General features: G+C 44.3%; 1 protein-coding gene across 1 annotated transcript in view; it reads right to left on the bottom strand.

The window, feature by feature from the left end:
* Window positions 1-18,462, bottom strand: part of JCAD (junctional cadherin 5 associated) — a 45,464-nt gene extending 27,002 nt beyond the window's left edge. The window contains exons 1-2 of the mRNA XM_049777465.1: window positions 18,388-18,462; window positions 1,325-1,648 (exon numbers count right to left, since the gene is read on the bottom strand). Coding sequence (XP_049633422.1) covers window positions 1,325-1,605 — 281 coding nt within the window. The 5' untranslated portion in view covers window positions 1,606-1,648; window positions 18,388-18,462. The remainder of the gene's footprint in view (window positions 1-1,324; window positions 1,649-18,387) is intronic.
* Window positions 18,463-18,766: the final 304 nt, after the last annotated feature.

Here is an 18,766-nt window from a genome sequence, read left to right as displayed (position 1 = left end):
CAACCCTTTAAGATTCAGAGGAACCCCACACAGCCTCCCCAGCTCCCAACCGTCTGCTTTTTAGTTGCAATGACAGGAAGAGGGAACTCAAACCTAGGGCAGCCAGCATTCAGCATTGTAGTAGGAAATAGGAGAGTCTAACTCCCATCAATTGCATCTCTGCTCAGGGCAAAGGAGTAGCTAGGGAAGTTAGGGAGGAAATACAGTTCAGGGGTGCCAGGTCTCCCTCAGCCAGCAAGTCCAGGAGCACATGCTTTTCTCTCCAATCCATGGTGAGAACAGGCAGAAGAGTCAGGCCCAGGAGAGCAGTGGACACAACATGGATCAGATTAAATCAGCTCCCAGTTCTGCTCCTGAACTTGACCCCATCCCTGGTGGCTGACACCTCCCAGAGAAGTAGGGCCCGGCTGGGAAGTCAGCTTTGATTCCCCCTGGGTGCAAAGAGAGGCCACCACCTTGGTTTTTGCTAACACCCAAGATATTGAATGTTGGCAGTGATAAAAAACAAAATATCTCTGCTCACAAGGATGTTTCCCTCACAGAGAGGCCTTGCTGCCCTTCATGGCTCATACTCCATCATGCTGGAGGGGCATGGTCACTTCACATGCCTAAGTGGAAATAGCAGGGCCAGGTCACCCGCTCCTCCCCGCAGCATGAAGACAAACAATTTGATGAAGTGGTGACAAAGGTTGCCTGTGCTTCAAAGCTGCCTGGATGGGAGCTGCAGTGCTTCTCTCACAGAGCCCCTAGTCATCACCCTCCCATGTGCCCCTAGACCACCTGCCCTCTTTCCCACTGTAGGACACAGTGAGGCACAGCAGAGGGCCAGTGTGTGTCTCCCCAGGTAGGGTGGAAGTCAGGGGAACTCCATAACTCTGGAGGAAAAAGGTTTGCTGCTTCCTCACAAATAGAACTGATCATAGACTTCTGTGTATAGATGTGGCCATGACCCTCCACCCCACAAAATGCCCTTGAAACATGTCTCAGAACTCCTGACGTGATGTGATGACTGCCTGTGTTGCCATCACTGGCTTCTGTTGAGCTCCACACACTCAGAAGTGCTCATTAGGGGAGGAACAAGCTTCAGAGCAGCCTTAGGTCTGACAGAATTAGTTCAGTAACGCTCCTCCCGCCTCCCCTCAAAGACCTGCTTTGACCATGTTGCTGGAACATTCCCAGTCTGAGATGTGGAGGATGTTTGGGTCCCGTCCCCCCCCCCCCCCCGCACTCCTTTCTTGGTCCTCCCCAAAAGAAGTGGAAAAGAATTTTGCTTCCTTACCCACACTTGCCAGTCCCCTCTGAGTGGATTCTCAGGGACACTCACCCCACATCTGAGGATCTGGAATGTGAGACGCTCTGGGGCTCCCGGTGAGCTCTATGGAGGCGGCGGCTACTTTCAGGATCACTCCCATGTCCTTTCCCGGGGGCCGTCTTGTTCTGTGGGGGCGCCACACAGCCATCCTCGCAGCCATTCACCAGGCCATGGCTAGCTCTGCCTCTGGCCCGTGCCCTCTGCCGCCCCTCGTGGTTCTCTTCGTGGGGTGCCGCAGCATTCCTGGACAGCTTATACCCATGAGAAATCAGGAGGTCCTGGACACTGTACATACTGCACAGGTCTCATCCGACCATCGGGGTGGCAGGGTCCACACTGAGGACACAACAGAGCATGTTTGTGAGATGCCTGGGTTCTCCCACAAACTGTCCCACACCTTCTCCCTTCACCCTGACCCACAAGACCCTGCTCAGGCACAAAAGTGATATTTTTACTCAAAGTATCAAGTAGAAAGAGGGCATAGGGGTAGCTGGGAAGGACATAGATAAATGTGTGGGGGCTCCATTCTCAGATGTCTGCCTCTGGGATCAGAAAATCCAGAACAGAGTTCAGGCCATGAAAAGGTGAACACTGCCCCACCCACCCACCCGTCCTGCCCCCAACTTCAGAAAACAACAGGCATAAGGGGTGAGGACAAAGTAAATACAGACTGAGAAATGCAATTACTGCTTCACGTTTCTAAAAAGAGAAACTACCAGTGGCCAGCTTCATCTTACTCTACTTCCCTGCTTTCATCTCATACACAATATCTGCAGGGTGAGGGCTGCGCGAGGCCTGTCATCCACACAGCCATGCCAGACTTGCAGCTCACAGCAAGGCATCTAGACTGGGGGGGGGGGGGGCTGACTAGTGTCTGAAAATAGATCTTCAATCTTTGGGCTCCCAGTGAAAAGACCCTGGGCACCTTGATCTTTCTTAAATACACACATCCAAACTCAAACCTTTTTCCACTTCAAACTTGCAGAAGCCAATGCTTTCCCTAAGGAATCTTTTGTGGGAAATATTTTACATCTCTGAGCATTATTTACCAAGGTGGGTACGTTAAACAACAACAACTCTCTCATGTAAAATAGCTGGAGGCAACAGAATCAAGGTAGAAAGTTTAAATGGTGAGAAAGGTTATTTAGGAGCACACCAGCCAAAGGATGGCTGTTTTTTATACAAAGGATCTTCACTTTGCTAAAGACAGTTGGGTCAGTGCCCTCAGGCCAGAGGCTGACACTTCCCAGGTCTACAGGCACACAAAAGCCAGGCCTGGAAGAGCTCAGCCAGCTCCAGTCCACTTCACACTGGGGGTACGGAAATAGCACTGTGGCAGCCCCACTGAACAATGGCCAGGAAATGCCTGTGGGCCCTGTGCAGGTGAAAGGCAGAGACATGTGGACATGTGCTTCCTGTGTGTGTATGTGGGGGGGGAATGATGCTCACGTCCTCAGTCCTCACACACACACACACACACACACACACACACACACACACACACACACACACACACCTACCTTTCATCAGAGAGAATGTAAGGACAGAATGTAACTATCTCGTTATTTCCTCATGCTGTCTATTATTTTATGGGATGATGACAAGCACTGGCAGCCACTTCACTAGGCCTGAAAAGAGCTGGTCTTGCTCCTCTGGGAGTTGTACCACTCAGTCATTCATTTAGAAATGAGGACGGATCAGCTAGAGCATGTGATCTTTGATTTAGTTAAGGCTCAGGACTGCAGGGAAGGAGATTCCATTATGAATGGACCACCATGGAGCCATGCTTTGTATGCAAGAGGACCAGATTTAATCCCTCTGGGAGCACTACCAAGAGGAATCTGACCCCAGCCCTAGCTGGGGAGCTGGGTGTGGTCCTTAAGCCAATCAACCGACAAATAAATAAGAACCATGGAAACAAAGGCCAGGCTGAGAGCAGGGTTTATCTTATTTATCTAATTATTTATTTATTTATTTATTTATTTTGGATTTGGGGCCACACCCTGCAGCACTCTAGGCTGTCTTCTGGCTGTGCTCAGGAACTATTCCTGGCAGACTCAGTGAACCATGGGATGGTGGGGATTAAACCCTGGTTGGCCATGTGCAAGGCGAAGGTTTGTACTTTGACTATACTGACTTTGGCCACAAGATTTTCTATCTAGCACATCTAATGTGCCCAATAAATTATTGCTGTTTGAATGCACACAAGAGAAAGACACAGTTACTCTGAGTTTGGGGGTTTTTTTGGGGGGGATGTTTATTTGGGGGAGCACACAGGTGGTGCTCAGGAATTACTCCTGGCAGGTACAGAAAAGTCTATGGGATACCAGGGATCAAACCCAGGTCCACTATATGCAAGGCAAATGCCTTTGAGGAGTGCTATCACTCTGGCCCCGTGCTCTGAATTTTAACAAATAACAGAGTTCATTAGATAAACTCCACATGCATGCATGTAAGAGGGAAGACTGGAATTTAAAATACTTTGGTATGGGGAGATAGGGAAATGACTCAAAAGGGTAGGCGCATGTATTGTATATGGAAACCCCAAGTTTGATCCCCAACAAAGCAGGGTCTTCCAAGCACTACCATGTTTGCCTGAAATAGACTAGAGGTAAAATTAAGAGGTAAAATGAATTATTCCAAGAATAAAGAACAGCTTAGCAACAGAATCCTGATACTGTAGAATCCTGATACTGGCCCAGTAGGGAGTAGGGAGTATAAGTCAGAGTTCTAACAGGCCTTACAAACTTTAGTTTTTCTCCCTCTTCCTTCACTATGTTCTTTTAGCATACAGCTAAGAGTTCTGCACTCCAAAGTACAGTTCATGCCTGCCAAGTGCAAGCTGTGGGCCAGCAATGTGTCAAGAGAGACAGGAAGAAAATGCCCCTCACAGGCTGGAAAGATAGGGCAGGTAGGGCACTTAGCTGGCATGTGGCAGACCTGGATTCAAACTCCATAGGGTACATAGGGTCCCCTGAGCACTGCCAAAAGTAATTCTTGAATGTAGAGCCTACAATAACCCCTGAGCATTGCTGGATGTGACCTCAAAAAAAAAAAAATGTTACTTTAAAAAAAAATCTATGTGAAGAAAATGACCCTCACAAAATATGTCATTTTCACACTGGAGTAAACTAATCCTTTGCAACTACATTTTCATATCATTTTGCAAAGCCTTTAGTAGCATAATCACCCAGTTAAGCCAGCTTTCAAAAAAGATCATATTGGTAAGGGTACATCATTGAACCTTATCGGTTTGGAATCAAAAACCATACAGATTTAAAAAAACTCCTAAGTTATTTGGTCCTGCATAGGCTGGAATCTTGGGGAGGGAGGAGGGATTACTAAGCACACTAGCTTCAACACTGCAGGATGTGGAGTAAGAAGTGTAAGAAAGGCCAAAGGAAAGGCATCATGGTAAGTATGCATTCCTCCTACCACCCCCCCCCAGGGCCTGTGAAGAACCCCTCTTTCTGACTTACAGTACCCACCTATTCCATGCAGACTGAGATCCTAGCCTTGTATTCATCTGCACACATATACTAGCATGTATACAGATGGGGATGCTCATGGGAGGTTTCTAATTCCTTCCAAATTCAGCTTGCTATCTTTAGCATCCCGGATTTACTAACAGAAGAAGATTCTGCCTTAAGATGTAGCAAATTGGGCCGGAGAGATAGCATGGAGGTAAGGCATTTGCCTTTCATGCAGAAGGTCATCAGTTCGAATCCGGCTTCCCATATGGTCCCCCATACCTTCGAGGAGCAATTTCTGAGCATGGAGCCAGGAGTTTCCCCTGAGCACTGCCGGATGTGACCCAAAAAACCACACACACAAAAAAAAATGTAGCAAGTTACCTTCACTAACTAATGAGTCAAGGACAGCAACTGCCAGGACTGGACACTGCAGTGTAGGAGGGAAGGGGAAAGTGGCACCAGGAAGTGGCTGGACTAGAAATGTGTCTTTTAAAACTTCTTGCAAATACTGAGATAGCAGTGTATGACACATTTTATTCCATCCTTCACCACCCAAGGAATTGCTTAAGGATACAGATAAATTTGACCCAAGGTAAGCTACTAAATCATTAACTTTAGTAGCTTACTTTGGTCTATAGTTCAAATAGCACAATAAGAGGTGATTTAGGACACCGGGCCCTAACAAGACCCCCATCCCAACAAACCAATTCCCATACCCAATATGCTTTCTAATCTGCAAGAGGGCCAACACCCAACCCCACCTCCCCCACTCTGCTATCTTTCAGGCTCCACTGAGAGCCCAACATGAATATGTGAAAACGTCAGTTTCTGTACAAATATGCAATTATGGGCTTGTAGTGCTACAGACTCTAGTTTGCCTCTGAAGGAATACTTGCCTCATGGAAAGATTTCGTACTAGTTTGTCATTTTCAATTGGACATTTACACTGCTCCTCTAATCTTTTGGCATGATTTGGAAATGGTAATTTCCAAAGTCATACACACTTTTCTAAGCACCCATTTGCCCTGTAATCTGTGAATGATTACTTTCACCTCCCTGCAGTCACTTGAAACAGTAAATATTTAAAATAATCCCAAACATTAAAACAGTGAGTACCTATAATGATCCAGTCACTGAAACTATCTGTGAGACATGCTTGCCCTTGCGGCTTTTGCTGTCTAGCTAGAGAGACAGCTGAATGATAGGCTTAAGAGGCATTGGAATAACAGGCATCTGTTAGAGATGGGAGTCTATCATGTCCTCAGAGAATCGTGGCACTATGACAGGGTTGGGGATAATAGGGAAGGCACAGAAAAACTAGTCTGTTCCATAGGTTGATAAGGTTCCTGGAGGGCCCAAGACAAAAGATCCAAGCCAAAAGATCCTATCTTCATTGTAAAGGCCAGAGAAATAGCACAGCAGAGAGGGCACTTGCCATGCACTCAGCGAACATAGGTTCAAACTCCAGTATCACATATAATCCCCTCCAACCCTACCAGGGGTAAGTCCTGAGAGCAGAGCCAGGATAAACTCTAACAGGCTCAGCTTAACCCTGAAAGTCAGCGCATTTCAGGAAGTTTTTCCTGAGCTAGAGAAATGGCTCAAGAAGCTGAGTACATGCTTTGTACTTGTGAGCCAGATGCTCAGATTTGATTCCCAGTAGGAACGACCACCAAGCCCAGAACCATGAATAGTCCCTGAGAACTGCCACAGCAGAAACATCTAAGGGTGTGGGTAAACATCACTATGAAACAGAGTCCTCTCTTTTCCTGTGTCTGGCTATTCCTGCCTGCCTTCTTGCAGGCCAGCTTAAAGTGATATACCAACTTGAGCTGTTAGATAAGAGTCATAAAACAGAAGACATGTAGTGCGCTAATCTTACATGTCAACTACAAGAACCCAGAGCAGATTGGTATTTGCTGAAATAAACCAAAACTTTAAAGGAAAGGGGCTGGAAAGATAGAACAGTGGATAGGACACTTGCCTTGCTCATGGACTATCAGGAGTTGATCCCCAGCATCGCATATGGTGCCCCAAATACTGCCAGGAGTTAACTCCTTAATGCAGAGCTTGGAGTATCCCTTGAGCATCAGTAGATGTGTTCCTATCCCCAACAAACAAATAAAAAGAAACTTTATAAAGGAAAAAATGAGAATCCTTACATTCTGTCTAGATTATACTCTTTTCTACTCCATCTCACTTTCCAAAATGCACCATCCATTCAATTTTATGCCTTTCAAATAGAAAAGCACTAATGTAAAAATGAGACAGGGTCCAGTCAGAATGCTGCTGCACTGGATGACTTCTGAACTGTTTTCCAGTTCAAAGACACCCACCTACCTTGGAGAAACTCTGTGGACTATCTATCAAGTTCTTTGCTCTTTTACCAAGAACACAAACAGTTGCTCTATGCTAGCAGCAATTTTTCTTCTAAGAAAAGTCACAGCCAGCAAGTTAATTTACTCCTGGGAAGTTCCTACTTGCCTCTTCTTCAGGGAATAAGATGGACAAGACATAAATCTCCTGAGTGAAAGGACTGTCTCCAACTTCCTTCCTCAGTCTACCTGAGGGACAGGGAGTTTCTGCTGAGAGGAGAACCCAACCCTGCACAGAGGGGAAAGGGATGTCTAAGGTCCTGGAGAAGAACATCTAAAGCTATGTCCCCTATTTGTTTTCCTACATTTCTTAGAAGTAAGAAAGGTCATTTTAACAAAACATTTTATAAGATATTAGGCACACAATTTCCCAATACCAGTCTCAGTTCTGAGACTTACTCCACCAATGTCCCCTGATTCCTCTCTAGCCCCCAGTTTGCCTCCTTGCCAGGCACATTTTTTCATTTGATTTTAGTTGTTTGGATTTCATAGTTATAAACTATGTATAAAGTATAACATACACTTCATCTCTACACAACCAATGTACTCAAGGCCCTGAGCCTTATTCCTGCTACCTCCCATCCCTATCTTATTATTAGCCACATTTGTTAATTTCCTTCCCTGTCCTTATTTTTATTATCTAGTATAGCCTGGGCATCCTCCCTTTCAGATGATGCATTTTTATTTCCTGTTATTCTTTTATATACTACAGATAAAATAAAATTATCTGGTATTTGTCCTTCTTCTGACACATCATTTAGCAAGATAACTCCAGTTCCATTCAAATTGAAACAAAAAGTAGGATTTCATCATTCCTTGCAGTTGCATAGTATTCCACTGTGTGTATATGCCACACTTTCATTCTCCACTCATAGGTTGTTGGTTACCTAGGCTAATTCCCTATCTTAGCTGTTGTCCTGAGTGCTTCAATGAGTAGCAGTGTACTTATGTCCTTTACAATGAGTATTTTTGTATCCTGGGGTTAGATACCAAAAAGTAGAATCACTAAGTGGTATGATAACTCAATTTTTACTTCTCTGAGAACTGTTTTCCAAAGAGATAGAACCAGACAATACTCCAAGTAGCAGTGAGTTGATAAATGATCAGAAATGTCTTTTCTTACTCTTTTCTGACCCACCAGTTCCTAGAGTAAGACCATCATCGTACCAAGGACAAAACTTACAAAACAATTCAAGAATTCTACCATGATAAAAATGGACTCCTTAAGAAAGGAAAGGTACATATTTTAATGGATCAATATTGCTATTTCAGTTGTTTCTTTTCTTTTTTTTTTTTTTTTTTTGGTTTTTGGGCCACACCCGTTTGATGCTCAGGGGCTACTCCTGGCTACGCGCTCAGAAGTCGCTCCTGGCTTGGGGGGACCATATGGGACGCCGGGGGATCGAACCTTGGTCCGGCCTACGCTAGCGCTTGCAAGGCAGACACCTTACCTCTAGCGCCATCTTCCTGGCCCCTATTTTTGTTCTTTTTAATCGTTTGGCTTTTGGTTTTGGGGGGCCACCCTCAGTGGTGCTCAGGGGTTATTCAGTGCTCAGGGCTTAGCACTCAGGGATTACTCCTGGTGGACTTCTCAGAAGGACTATATGGGATACAGGGTTGAGGGTGGTTAGTCCAGATCAGGACAGGGTCAAGCACTCTGTCCTCTGTACTAATGCTCTAGCCCCATCAGTTGGAAGTGGCATTGGCTTTCTCCTGCATATGCAAGGGAATGCAAAGACCAATGAAAGCACATGGTCTTTAAAACCAGAAAGCCTAAGTTTCTTATTTCTTAATTAGTAGATGTCCTGTGTCAAGCGAATTAATTTCCAAACCTCAGTTTCATCTGAGGTAAAAGAAGGGAATCTTTTCCTTATCCTAATAAAGTATGTAGTTCCTAGCAGCTATTAAAACGTTTAATGAAAAAAAAAAAGTTGTAATGATCATTTCTATTAGATTCCACAGAACTGCTCAGACTCTAGAAATCAGGGTTACACCCAGCCACCTGGCTCAAAGAACTTATTTGTTTGCACAACTGGATTGAGCAAAAGTAAGTCATTTGATTAAAATTATCATAGGACAATCCCTAGAAAAAGGAAAACTTAGATTCATAACCATTTTCTTTCTTAAGAAAAAAAAGTTTGTGCTGTGTGCATAATACAAAGGCTCTGGTGGGAAAGTTAAAGTTTTCCCCCTAGTCATTTGTTATTGAAATGCAATCTGACAAGTTTCAAACTTACAGCATAATTGAATAAGTTGTGAAGAACACAGAAAAGCAAGTAATACTCAGCTGGGCGCGAAGACAGGGTTCAATCAACTTGTATAAATCAAAAGCTGAACTGACATCCATGAAGCAATGCTGACTGCATTTCTAGTCTCTAATTTAGGTCGTTTACAGCAGGAGGCCAGAGGAATAATAACACAGTGAAGTTTTCCTGGGCTAGATTCTTTTACTGATTCATGCTATCACTAGGTTTATATTCTATTACTTTCTCCCACCCCCAGGATGCTTGCAACAGGTAGTCAAAGCTCACAATACTCTCCAGCAGACTTAAATAAATTCACCAAGAACCCCTGGGCATTTATGATTAATTTGTTCTCCCCTTACCCCCCAATAAGCTCTCATACAACAAAATCAGAAGAGTCTGTTTTGGAAGTTCAGAACAGCAGTACATGCAAAAGAGGAAACCATCAACTATCCAATGAGTGAGCACCTGCTATTCTACTAGATCCTTGGCACCTTTCATTTTACTATCAAGTCCCAGCAGACTTCCTGGTGTTAAAAGAAATGTCTCTGTTTGACAGACAAGAAAAGCAAAGCTGAGAGTCTGAAGTTACAAGGCTTGCGGTGCTGATTCAAGGTTCAAACCAATGTCTGCTAACTTCAAAGCCTGAACTGCTATTTTGGGCCCACCCATCTGCATTTCCTTCCTTAATGGCAACAGAACTTTCCTAATTTACCAAATAATGCAGAAATATAAACAAGAAAAGACAGAAGGGATGATGACATTAAAATGGAAAACTGTACATTTCAAAGGGGCGGAAATACTTTCCCCTCGGGAACTGGATTGATTCTTCTAGGTAATTCTTTTCTTGCACCCACCAAGCTCACATATTCCATATACTATGCTGACCCACATACTATGTTCATACACAGAATGCTCACTCACAGGCCACTCACTCACATTGTGCTCTCACACGTACCATGCTAGCATATCTACTATATTCACACATATATAATGTGCTTAGATAAGTGAAGCACATCCAAAACATGCTTACATAACCACCCTTATACACCATATTCATACATACACTATGCTCACATATGCACCACTTATACACACACACATACACACACCATGCTCACATGCACTGTTATCACACAAGTATACACAAAGACTCAGGCCTCACTTAACTGCAGTGTCTTTGTGGCAATTTCTAAATACTCTGTTATATGATTCATTCACCAAACACCAAAATACTATGCAATTGCCTTGCCCTTCAGAAGACCTCTTCATTCATTTGCCTTCATGCTGCAGACCTCAGTCATTTGAGGTTTCAGACTCTTCATCAGGAACTGGAATTTAGCCTAAAACCAGCTATGTGAAAATGAAAAACTAACAAACAACATCGATGATAAATAGGAGCAACTTTCAGAAAAGTCTGGAAAAAAAATTATCTAGAAAAAGCCACTTTCCTCTGCAACATTAATTAGGAACTGGGATAGACAGTGGGAAACCAGCAAAGGTTTTGGGGCAAGCAAAGGAAACAATGCTTCATTGGAAACCTAGTAGGAATAAGGCAACAGGAAGGGCAGAGATGGACACAAGGAGTTACAAGTTCCTTCTATCGTGACATGAAGATCTTCTTGTTGCAAAGGTAATGCAAGTAACTTCCAGTGAAAGGACACTAGGTTTTCATTGCAATTCATTGTAGTAAGAGAAGCAAGCATGTAACTAGGAAATAACTTTTGGTTGGCAAAGATAGATGTTCATTTAATTTCCATTTAGCTAACCTATTCCAATAAAATTTCTTCTCCCCAAATTAAATTCAAGTGGTTATTTTCATCTGACATTTTTGTTGTTATCTCTGAAAGAATGGAATGACACTTCTTAATCTTACCAGTTGGTAAACTTTGAAATACTTTCAACACTGATAATGTAAGGAATTGTGAAGTTAGGAAAGTGTTAGCAATTTATTAGCATGGAACTACTCATATACACACCCAACCCTAACCTGAGCTATGGGGATCAAATTTTTATTTCCCTACATTGAGCAACATGAATCTGTTGTGTTAAATAAAGGCATGACCCAAGAGAAAAAGAGAGAACCTATTGGGTTCTCCAGAAAAAGCAAAGGAAGGTGGTTCCTCAGGATACCTCCAAAACCTGCAACTCTGCCCAGCTCCTTCTCCTGCATGACGACCAACATGCATTGCTAAGTCACCTGGCCACTGCACAAAGAACATAGCTTGTGGCCATGACACAGAACCAAGCCAAATAGATCACATGAAGATAGAAACTCTGACCTTGGCCTCATTAGCATGCATCAGAAGCCAGCAGGGTGGCTGTGGCTTCCAGAAAGAATGTCTGGGAGTAAGCTCACCATTCAATCTTCTTCATCCCAGAAGCCCTAAGATGTGGATGTTACACATTTGTTCCAGCTTGTTCATCAACAGATCTGTTTTGCACAGGATGTGCCAGGCACAGAGGTGTATGGTGGAGAGTGGAAGGTCATGTAAAATCTGGTCAGCCCCTCCATGTGATGTCTCCCTTCAGGGAGGTATATTTTAATCCCTGGCCTTCTCAACATTCCGGGCTAAGACTCACACATGAACATTCATAGGCACCATTTCCTCCTCCCTTTCCATTCATCATACTTTATTTTATTTTATTTTATTTTTTGTGCCACACCTAGCAGTGCCCATTGGTTACTCTTGGCTCTGCACAAAAATCACTTTGCAGTGGATAGGGCATTTGCCTTGCACACGGTCAAATGTCCTACCCACTGCACTATTGCTCCAGCCTCTCATCAGACATTAGTATTCCTGTATTCATAGTATGAAGGTCCCCCAAGATAGTGAAATGAAATACAGTAAGTTTATTAAATTGACCAGTTTAATCTTGATTTAATAAAGAACTTTTCTTCCCTTTTAAAATGTAGTAGGAAAAAGATAAATACTCAATTAAAAATATAAAATAACAGACACCCTTACCTGTTAATAAAGTTTGTAAATTAGACCAAAATGTCAGTGTCCACTTATCAAATTATTGGACTTTACAAAGCAATTTTTTCTTATGTGGAGAGCACAGTATGCTATAAAGATTCTCCTATTTGCTGGCATATTGTGTGTGTGTGTGTGTGTGTGTGTGTGTGTGTGTGTGTGTGTGTGTGTGTGTGTGTGTGCAGGAGAGCGAGAGGGCAGTGTATTTCCTTCCTTAAATGCAATATATATACTATAAAACCTTCAAGATTAAACATCCACGGTCTGATAATCTCACTTCTTAGGATGCATTAAATAAAATAATCACAGAAAACAAAGTGGGTTTTTTTGTTTGTTTTTTGGTTTTTTGGTTTTGGGTCACACCCGGCAGCACTCAGGGGTTACTCCTGGCTCTCTATGCTCAGAAATCACTCCTGGCAGGCTCGGGGAACCATAAGGTGCCGGGATTCGAACCAATGACCTTCTGCATGAAAGGCAAATGCCTTACCTCCATGCTATCTCTCCAGCCCGAGAAAACAAAGTTTTAAGGGTGCTTACCCAAGTTGTAACATGGATAATAAAAAAATCAGGACTATATCCTTACTTCATATGCATTTTAAAAGTTCTGGTGCACCCACACACTAACTATAATATGCATACATACAAATAAATTATATTTTCAGAGATATTAGAGGACAGGAAAATGTTCCTGATATGATACAGTGCTACATAATAAAGACAGGCTAGAAAATCCCAGATTCAGTGTGATACAGGAGAAGCAGAACACTAAATAGAAACATACCAGAATATCAATTGTGACCATTTATTTTCTTTATGTGATTATTTATATTTTGTAATCATTTATATTATGTTCTATTGGGAAATATATTAGGTCAAATAATATGAAGTTCTCATTTTAAAAGTAAAATGTCCTTTCCCATACTTAATTATTACTTCATCATTGGGGGGAAAAGTTCATAAACAGAATTAGTTAGATAGAATTCGTAAAGTGTTACTTTGAGAATGAATATATGACATAATCGTAAAACTCACTGAGAAAAACACTGCAGATAGAATAAATGAATAGTAAATTGCACAAAGATTCTACATATATATGTGTCTAATTTGCTGAGAGGAATCTGGTCTTATTTCAGTAAGCCTGAAAGCACTGTGATATCGATAAAATCTAATATAACATTACAAACAGCATTCATTCTAAAGGCCCTGCTTCTCCTCTAGAAAATCTAAAACGCTGCTCTATTCCCTGACATTCCATACTTAAGATGTAATTAGTCCCTCAAATTGTTGGCAGCTCTCTGTAAATATTTCTTTAACTGACAACCTTTTGGTCTGATGTTATGATTAATATATAACAAAGTACTTTCTTTAAACAAGCAGTAAATAGCCAAGGCATAAAACAAGGCACATATTGCTAACTGATGCATGGATTTTTAACGCTTCTATGACCATTTTTTTCCTTTTAATGGTAGAATTAGGTATTTTATTATGAGCAATGAGATTGCCATTTCCCTTTGCAGTCTTAATCATTTCAAAAAAGAGACCCACAGTTCCCACCAGCTTCCGGGACAATAAGTCCTCACACAGAGACTCCCAAATTATGTAGCTACTACACAGTATGTTGACCAGCTCTGCTAGCGATCACAGATCAGACATACAGAATGAGGGGTCATGTGTGAAAGAGTCATTTTAGCGATGCACTATCAGTGAGTGTTTAATGTGACAAACAATAAAAGAATGAAGCAAAGAAAAAGAAAAAGAGCAAAGTTTGGGTCTAACATCAGAAGGCTTTCAGCACAGCCAACTTTGATGGTGGGGTAAGTTTCTTTGTTTATTTGCTTGCTTCATTGTGAGGTTATTTTCTGGGGGTGTGGGGGTCATATCCAGCTGTGTACTGAACTGACTCCTCACTCTGTGATTAAGGATCATTCCTGGAGATGTTCCAGGGGCCATATTCAGTACCCAGGATAGACCTAGAGTCACACATGAGTTAAGGCAAGTATCTAAACCTCCTGTGTGATCTCAGGCCTAAGGTCAGGCTAGTTGTTTTAAAAAAAGAGAAAGGAAATAGAGCAAAGGAAATAAAGCACCAAATATTTTGAGCTTTATTTTTGTATAATAAGATCTTTTGTCTTTTTTTCCTCCACAATTTGTGTGGAAACACCCCTTGACTTCTTTCTCACCTCTATATTCTGTCACACAGTTACTGCTTTGGTGAGCTCACCCATTTTTATGAGATGCTAAGTACTTCATTAACATCCCTAAAGATTAGCACTCATTCAAAAGGGATTTTAGGACTATGATTTTTTTTAACACTTCTAAAGCTTTTGGCTCTTTATAATAAGAACTGTAAAATTTAGAATAAATCACAATTGAGTTTCTTATCATCTATATCAAACTCCATTGGTAAAAATTCCAAAAATAGTCTAATAATCCCATATTGGTTTTGATTCTAAATATCCTTGGGGGAAAAAACTTAAGTTTCATAAAAAATTGTTAGTTCAAATGTTCATCTAACTTGTATATTTTAACATACTTTTCAATGACAAAAATCATCTTGTTATTCCTAAACTATATACTGCAAAATTCAGTGACTGAGTAAAAATTGAAGTTCCCATAATCCAACAGTATCCAGAGCTTCCCAGTGCAAGTTTAGTTTCCCATTTCTACTCATTTTTTCCTTTCCTTTCACTCTGAAATAATATGTTTTAGTGTCTCCATAATCATATCTCATCATTTACTTTTACTTAAGAAACAAGCTTATTGAAAGATAACCAATAGAGGCTGGAGAGATAGCATAGTGCTAAAGCATTTATTTGCCTTGAACAGTGCTGACCCGGTACTGACCCGGGTTCAATTCCCGGCATCCCATATGGTCCACAGAGCCTGCCAGGAGCGATTTCTGGGTGCAGAGCCAGGAGTAGCCCATGAGCGCTTCTGGGTGTGCCCTTCCCCAAAGCGAGATAACCAATAGGCAGCAGACTATATAAATATGTATCTGAGAATAAAATCTTGATCCATTTTGGCCAAGCTGTTCCCAATTTAATTATCTAGTTTTCTGCAAATATACGTGGTAAATGACGCAAGGTGTGAAAAAATGCCACAAATTCAAATCAAAATCAATGAGATATTAATGGACCTGGGTGGTTCTGGTACTTCGTGAGTGACCCAAATTTAGTGTTTAAAGTTTAGATCAGAGCCTAGAAAATTGACTTAACTCCAACTACCAGGCTTCTAGCTTTAGCCAGTGAGTGTCCCTCAGCATTCCTAAGGCCAGCAGGCCCTTGAAACAAAGCACAATAGCAGGGTTTTAATGAGTGAGTTTTTCCCATCCAAAAGGTGAAAAACAACATCTGTTTAAAGACAGAATAAATGGCAGCCAAGAGTTCAGCAGCAGACCTAGGGGAGTTACAGATACAGTTCTTGCTTATCAAAATAAAAACCACAGCCGAACAATTGTTCTGATCTCAACCTATGTGTTCTAAACTCTCTAGATTCATTAGAGTGGCACGTTGCCGAACTCATTAGAAGAGAAATTCGAGGTTTGACAGCTTCTTTGGCCCTGACTATTCTCCCAAACAAGTGGGTCCTCCAGGCCAGGACTATGGGAATCTGGCCACACCACAAACTCCTGAGGAGGATTTCTCTTTCAATTACTTAGGAAAGAATCAGATTCCATAAAGCTTTTCAGATTTACTTCTTCATTTTTATTTTCATTTTTTTAACTGAAAAAAATAATCATCCTTATTGATTCTCCCTGCTGACTTCCAATATTCATGTACATTCGATTCCTTCTGATCACGTCCCTCCAATTTGGACCTCTCACCTGGGTTATTAGATAATCTTAGTAAACTCATCAAACCCCCAAAGCATGCAAAACCTCCAGCTGTTAAGGTTAAGTCCAAGGAGGTGGAAAGAACTTTATTTTTTGACCAGGATTCACTCTATCCATGCGATCCCCCTAAATCCCTTGAGCTTCCTAAGGACCTGACCTGTCAGGCTCCAAAGCAGAAAGTGAAGTTTGGTGGTTAAGAAGGCCAAAGGATCAACAAATATTTGGTCACCCACTCCAGCCAGTGTCATGTCACTTGCTACCTGCCGGCTGCCCAGATTCACTGTCTCTTTTTCAGTTGGCGCTTAAAAATCAGACTCCTAATATCAAGGTAAATATAATTAAATCCAAGCTCACAGAATATTAATAAAAAGTCAAATGAAATAAGCAAACTGTCAATGTCACATGATACCAACACAATACTCCTGAAATAAAAACTGTATATGATTTTTCCTGAGAAACACACACACACACACACACACACACACACACACACACAGAAGCAAGAATGCACCCTTAAACTTTACACACTCTTCCCTGGTTGCTTTTAATCTTTTATTTTTCTTTTTTCTAAATTCCCAAAACAACCTGGCAGGCGGTGGCAACCTCTTCCTAAAGTTTGCCCTGTGTGGTAAAATGACCGCGCAGTTTAAAGTATGAGTGGGTTTTATTTTCAATCAAGAGCATTTCTGGCTGCCCCAAACCTGGGACCCTAGCCTGAACTCCAATCTTCCCTCACCCCCAAATCCCAGGAGCATCTCTTCCTTGCAAAGAGGATTGAGGTTTTAGAAAGATTCAAGAAGGCAGAATTGTTAAGATCCACTTTGGAGGGTGATTCTGTCCCAGAGGAGCCCCAACTTGATTTGGGGAAGACAGGAGGTAGGGAGGGAGAGAGGAAAAGATATGTTAGTGCAGGGTGGGGTGGGTTGGGGGTGACCTAAGCAAATGCCCCCCAAAGTCTCCGGCTCCTGGAGAGCATGCACGAGCTAAGAACTGGGGGCAGACCTGGTTTGCCTAAAGTTTCTTTCAGGTCGGCTTCCTTCCGAGTGAAATCACCGCTAGGTTTCCGAGCCCCCCTGGAGCCCCCCAAAAATCCAAGGGGGGCTTCCTTGGCCGCGACTTGCCAGTACCAAGGGGGCCCTAGCCGCGCCCTGCGCTTGGGTGTGGAGCCTCGCTGCGGGGCGGGCGTCGGGGGGCAGGCGGTTATCTGGGGGTGAAGCGGGCGGCGGGGCTGGGCGGGGGCAGCGGGGGGTGCGGGCGGGGAGCCGAGCGCCCCGAGCGCGGCGGTCGGGCTCCGGAGCCCATAAACGAGCTGATTAACGAGCTTTCCTGCACTCCCGGGCGGCGGCTCTTGCCTTTCTTCCACCCCCGCTTCATTTTTTTTTTCCCTCCCCGATTTCTTTTTTGGCTCCATCCTGAGCTCTCCGGGCCGGAGCGCTGCGACGCGCCCCGAGGCGCTTGCAGGGAGGCTGCTGCAATCAGCGCCCGAACCCCAAGTCCCAGCCTGCGGGCGGAGAGCCAGCCGGGGGTTCGGGGTGGAGGCTGGGGGGGGGTGTGTCTGTCCCAAAGGATTGAGGTGTGTGTGTGTGTGTGTGGAGGGGGGTCAGGTCCCGGTTGCCGGGGACGGGGGACACCCGGACCTCTGAGCCGCGGCTGTCAGTCGGTTCCGAGGGTGGAGGTCGACCGAGGTGGGCCAAGTCGGGGCGCCCCGGGTCTCCCCAAGTCGGGGAGTGGGGGGCCACGCGAGAGAGGCCATGATCGGACACCTGAGAAGCGGGCACTTCTTCACAGCCGAGCAGGGACCCCCCTTCTCACTGTCCATCCGTCCGTCCGTCTGTATGTCTGTCTGTCCGTCTGTCTGTCCGTCCGTCCGTCTGTCCGTCTGTCTGTCCGTCTGTCTGTCTGTCTCCGTCCGTCCGTCCGTCTGTCTCTCTCGCGACTCCGGGGGATGCCGGCCCGGCTCCCGCGTGGAAGTGCCGGGGCGACCCCGAACGCTAGGAACGGGCTCCGACAGACAGGAAGGACCAACGGTCCCGAGTCCCGGCTGAAGTTGGGGGGCGAGCGAGTTGGACGGGGAGGTGAATGCGAGACGCTCTCGCTCGCCTAGCGCTGTCGGAGCGGCTCGAATGCACCTTGGAAGTCGGGGGGCAGAAGAGAGGAGAGACCTTGCAACTTACCGGTCGACTCCCTCATGCTGCCACGCGCCGCCGCCGCCGCCGCTGCCGCTCCCGGCCGGCCCGGCACTAAGCGCCACCCGCCCGGCTCGCAGCCACCGCCGCCGCGCCTGAGCGTGCCCCGAGCCACCGCCCGTAGCTCCGCCTCCCGCCGGAGGACACGCCCACTAGCCACGCCCTTCTCCTGAAACCACGCCCATCGAGCCAGTACGCACCGCCCACCGCCCGCGACCTCGCCCACCCGCCTGGGCCAAGCAACTTTGGCTGGACCAGTGCCTGGGGTGAAGGCACAGCCCTGGCCAACTCAGTCTACTCAAGCGAGCTGGACACCGGCTCCTTTTTCTGTCTGTCACTTGGATTTGGGCGGCTTCAACCCGTGTGA

The sequence above is a fragment of the Suncus etruscus genome, chromosome 7, assembly GCF_024139225.1.
Source record: "Suncus etruscus isolate mSunEtr1 chromosome 7, mSunEtr1.pri.cur, whole genome shotgun sequence".
NCBI classification, from domain to species: domain Eukaryota; kingdom Metazoa; phylum Chordata; class Mammalia; order Eulipotyphla; family Soricidae; genus Suncus; species Suncus etruscus.
Note: the sequence above shows the minus strand (reverse complement) of the source record. Positions and strands in the feature narration are given on the sequence as shown.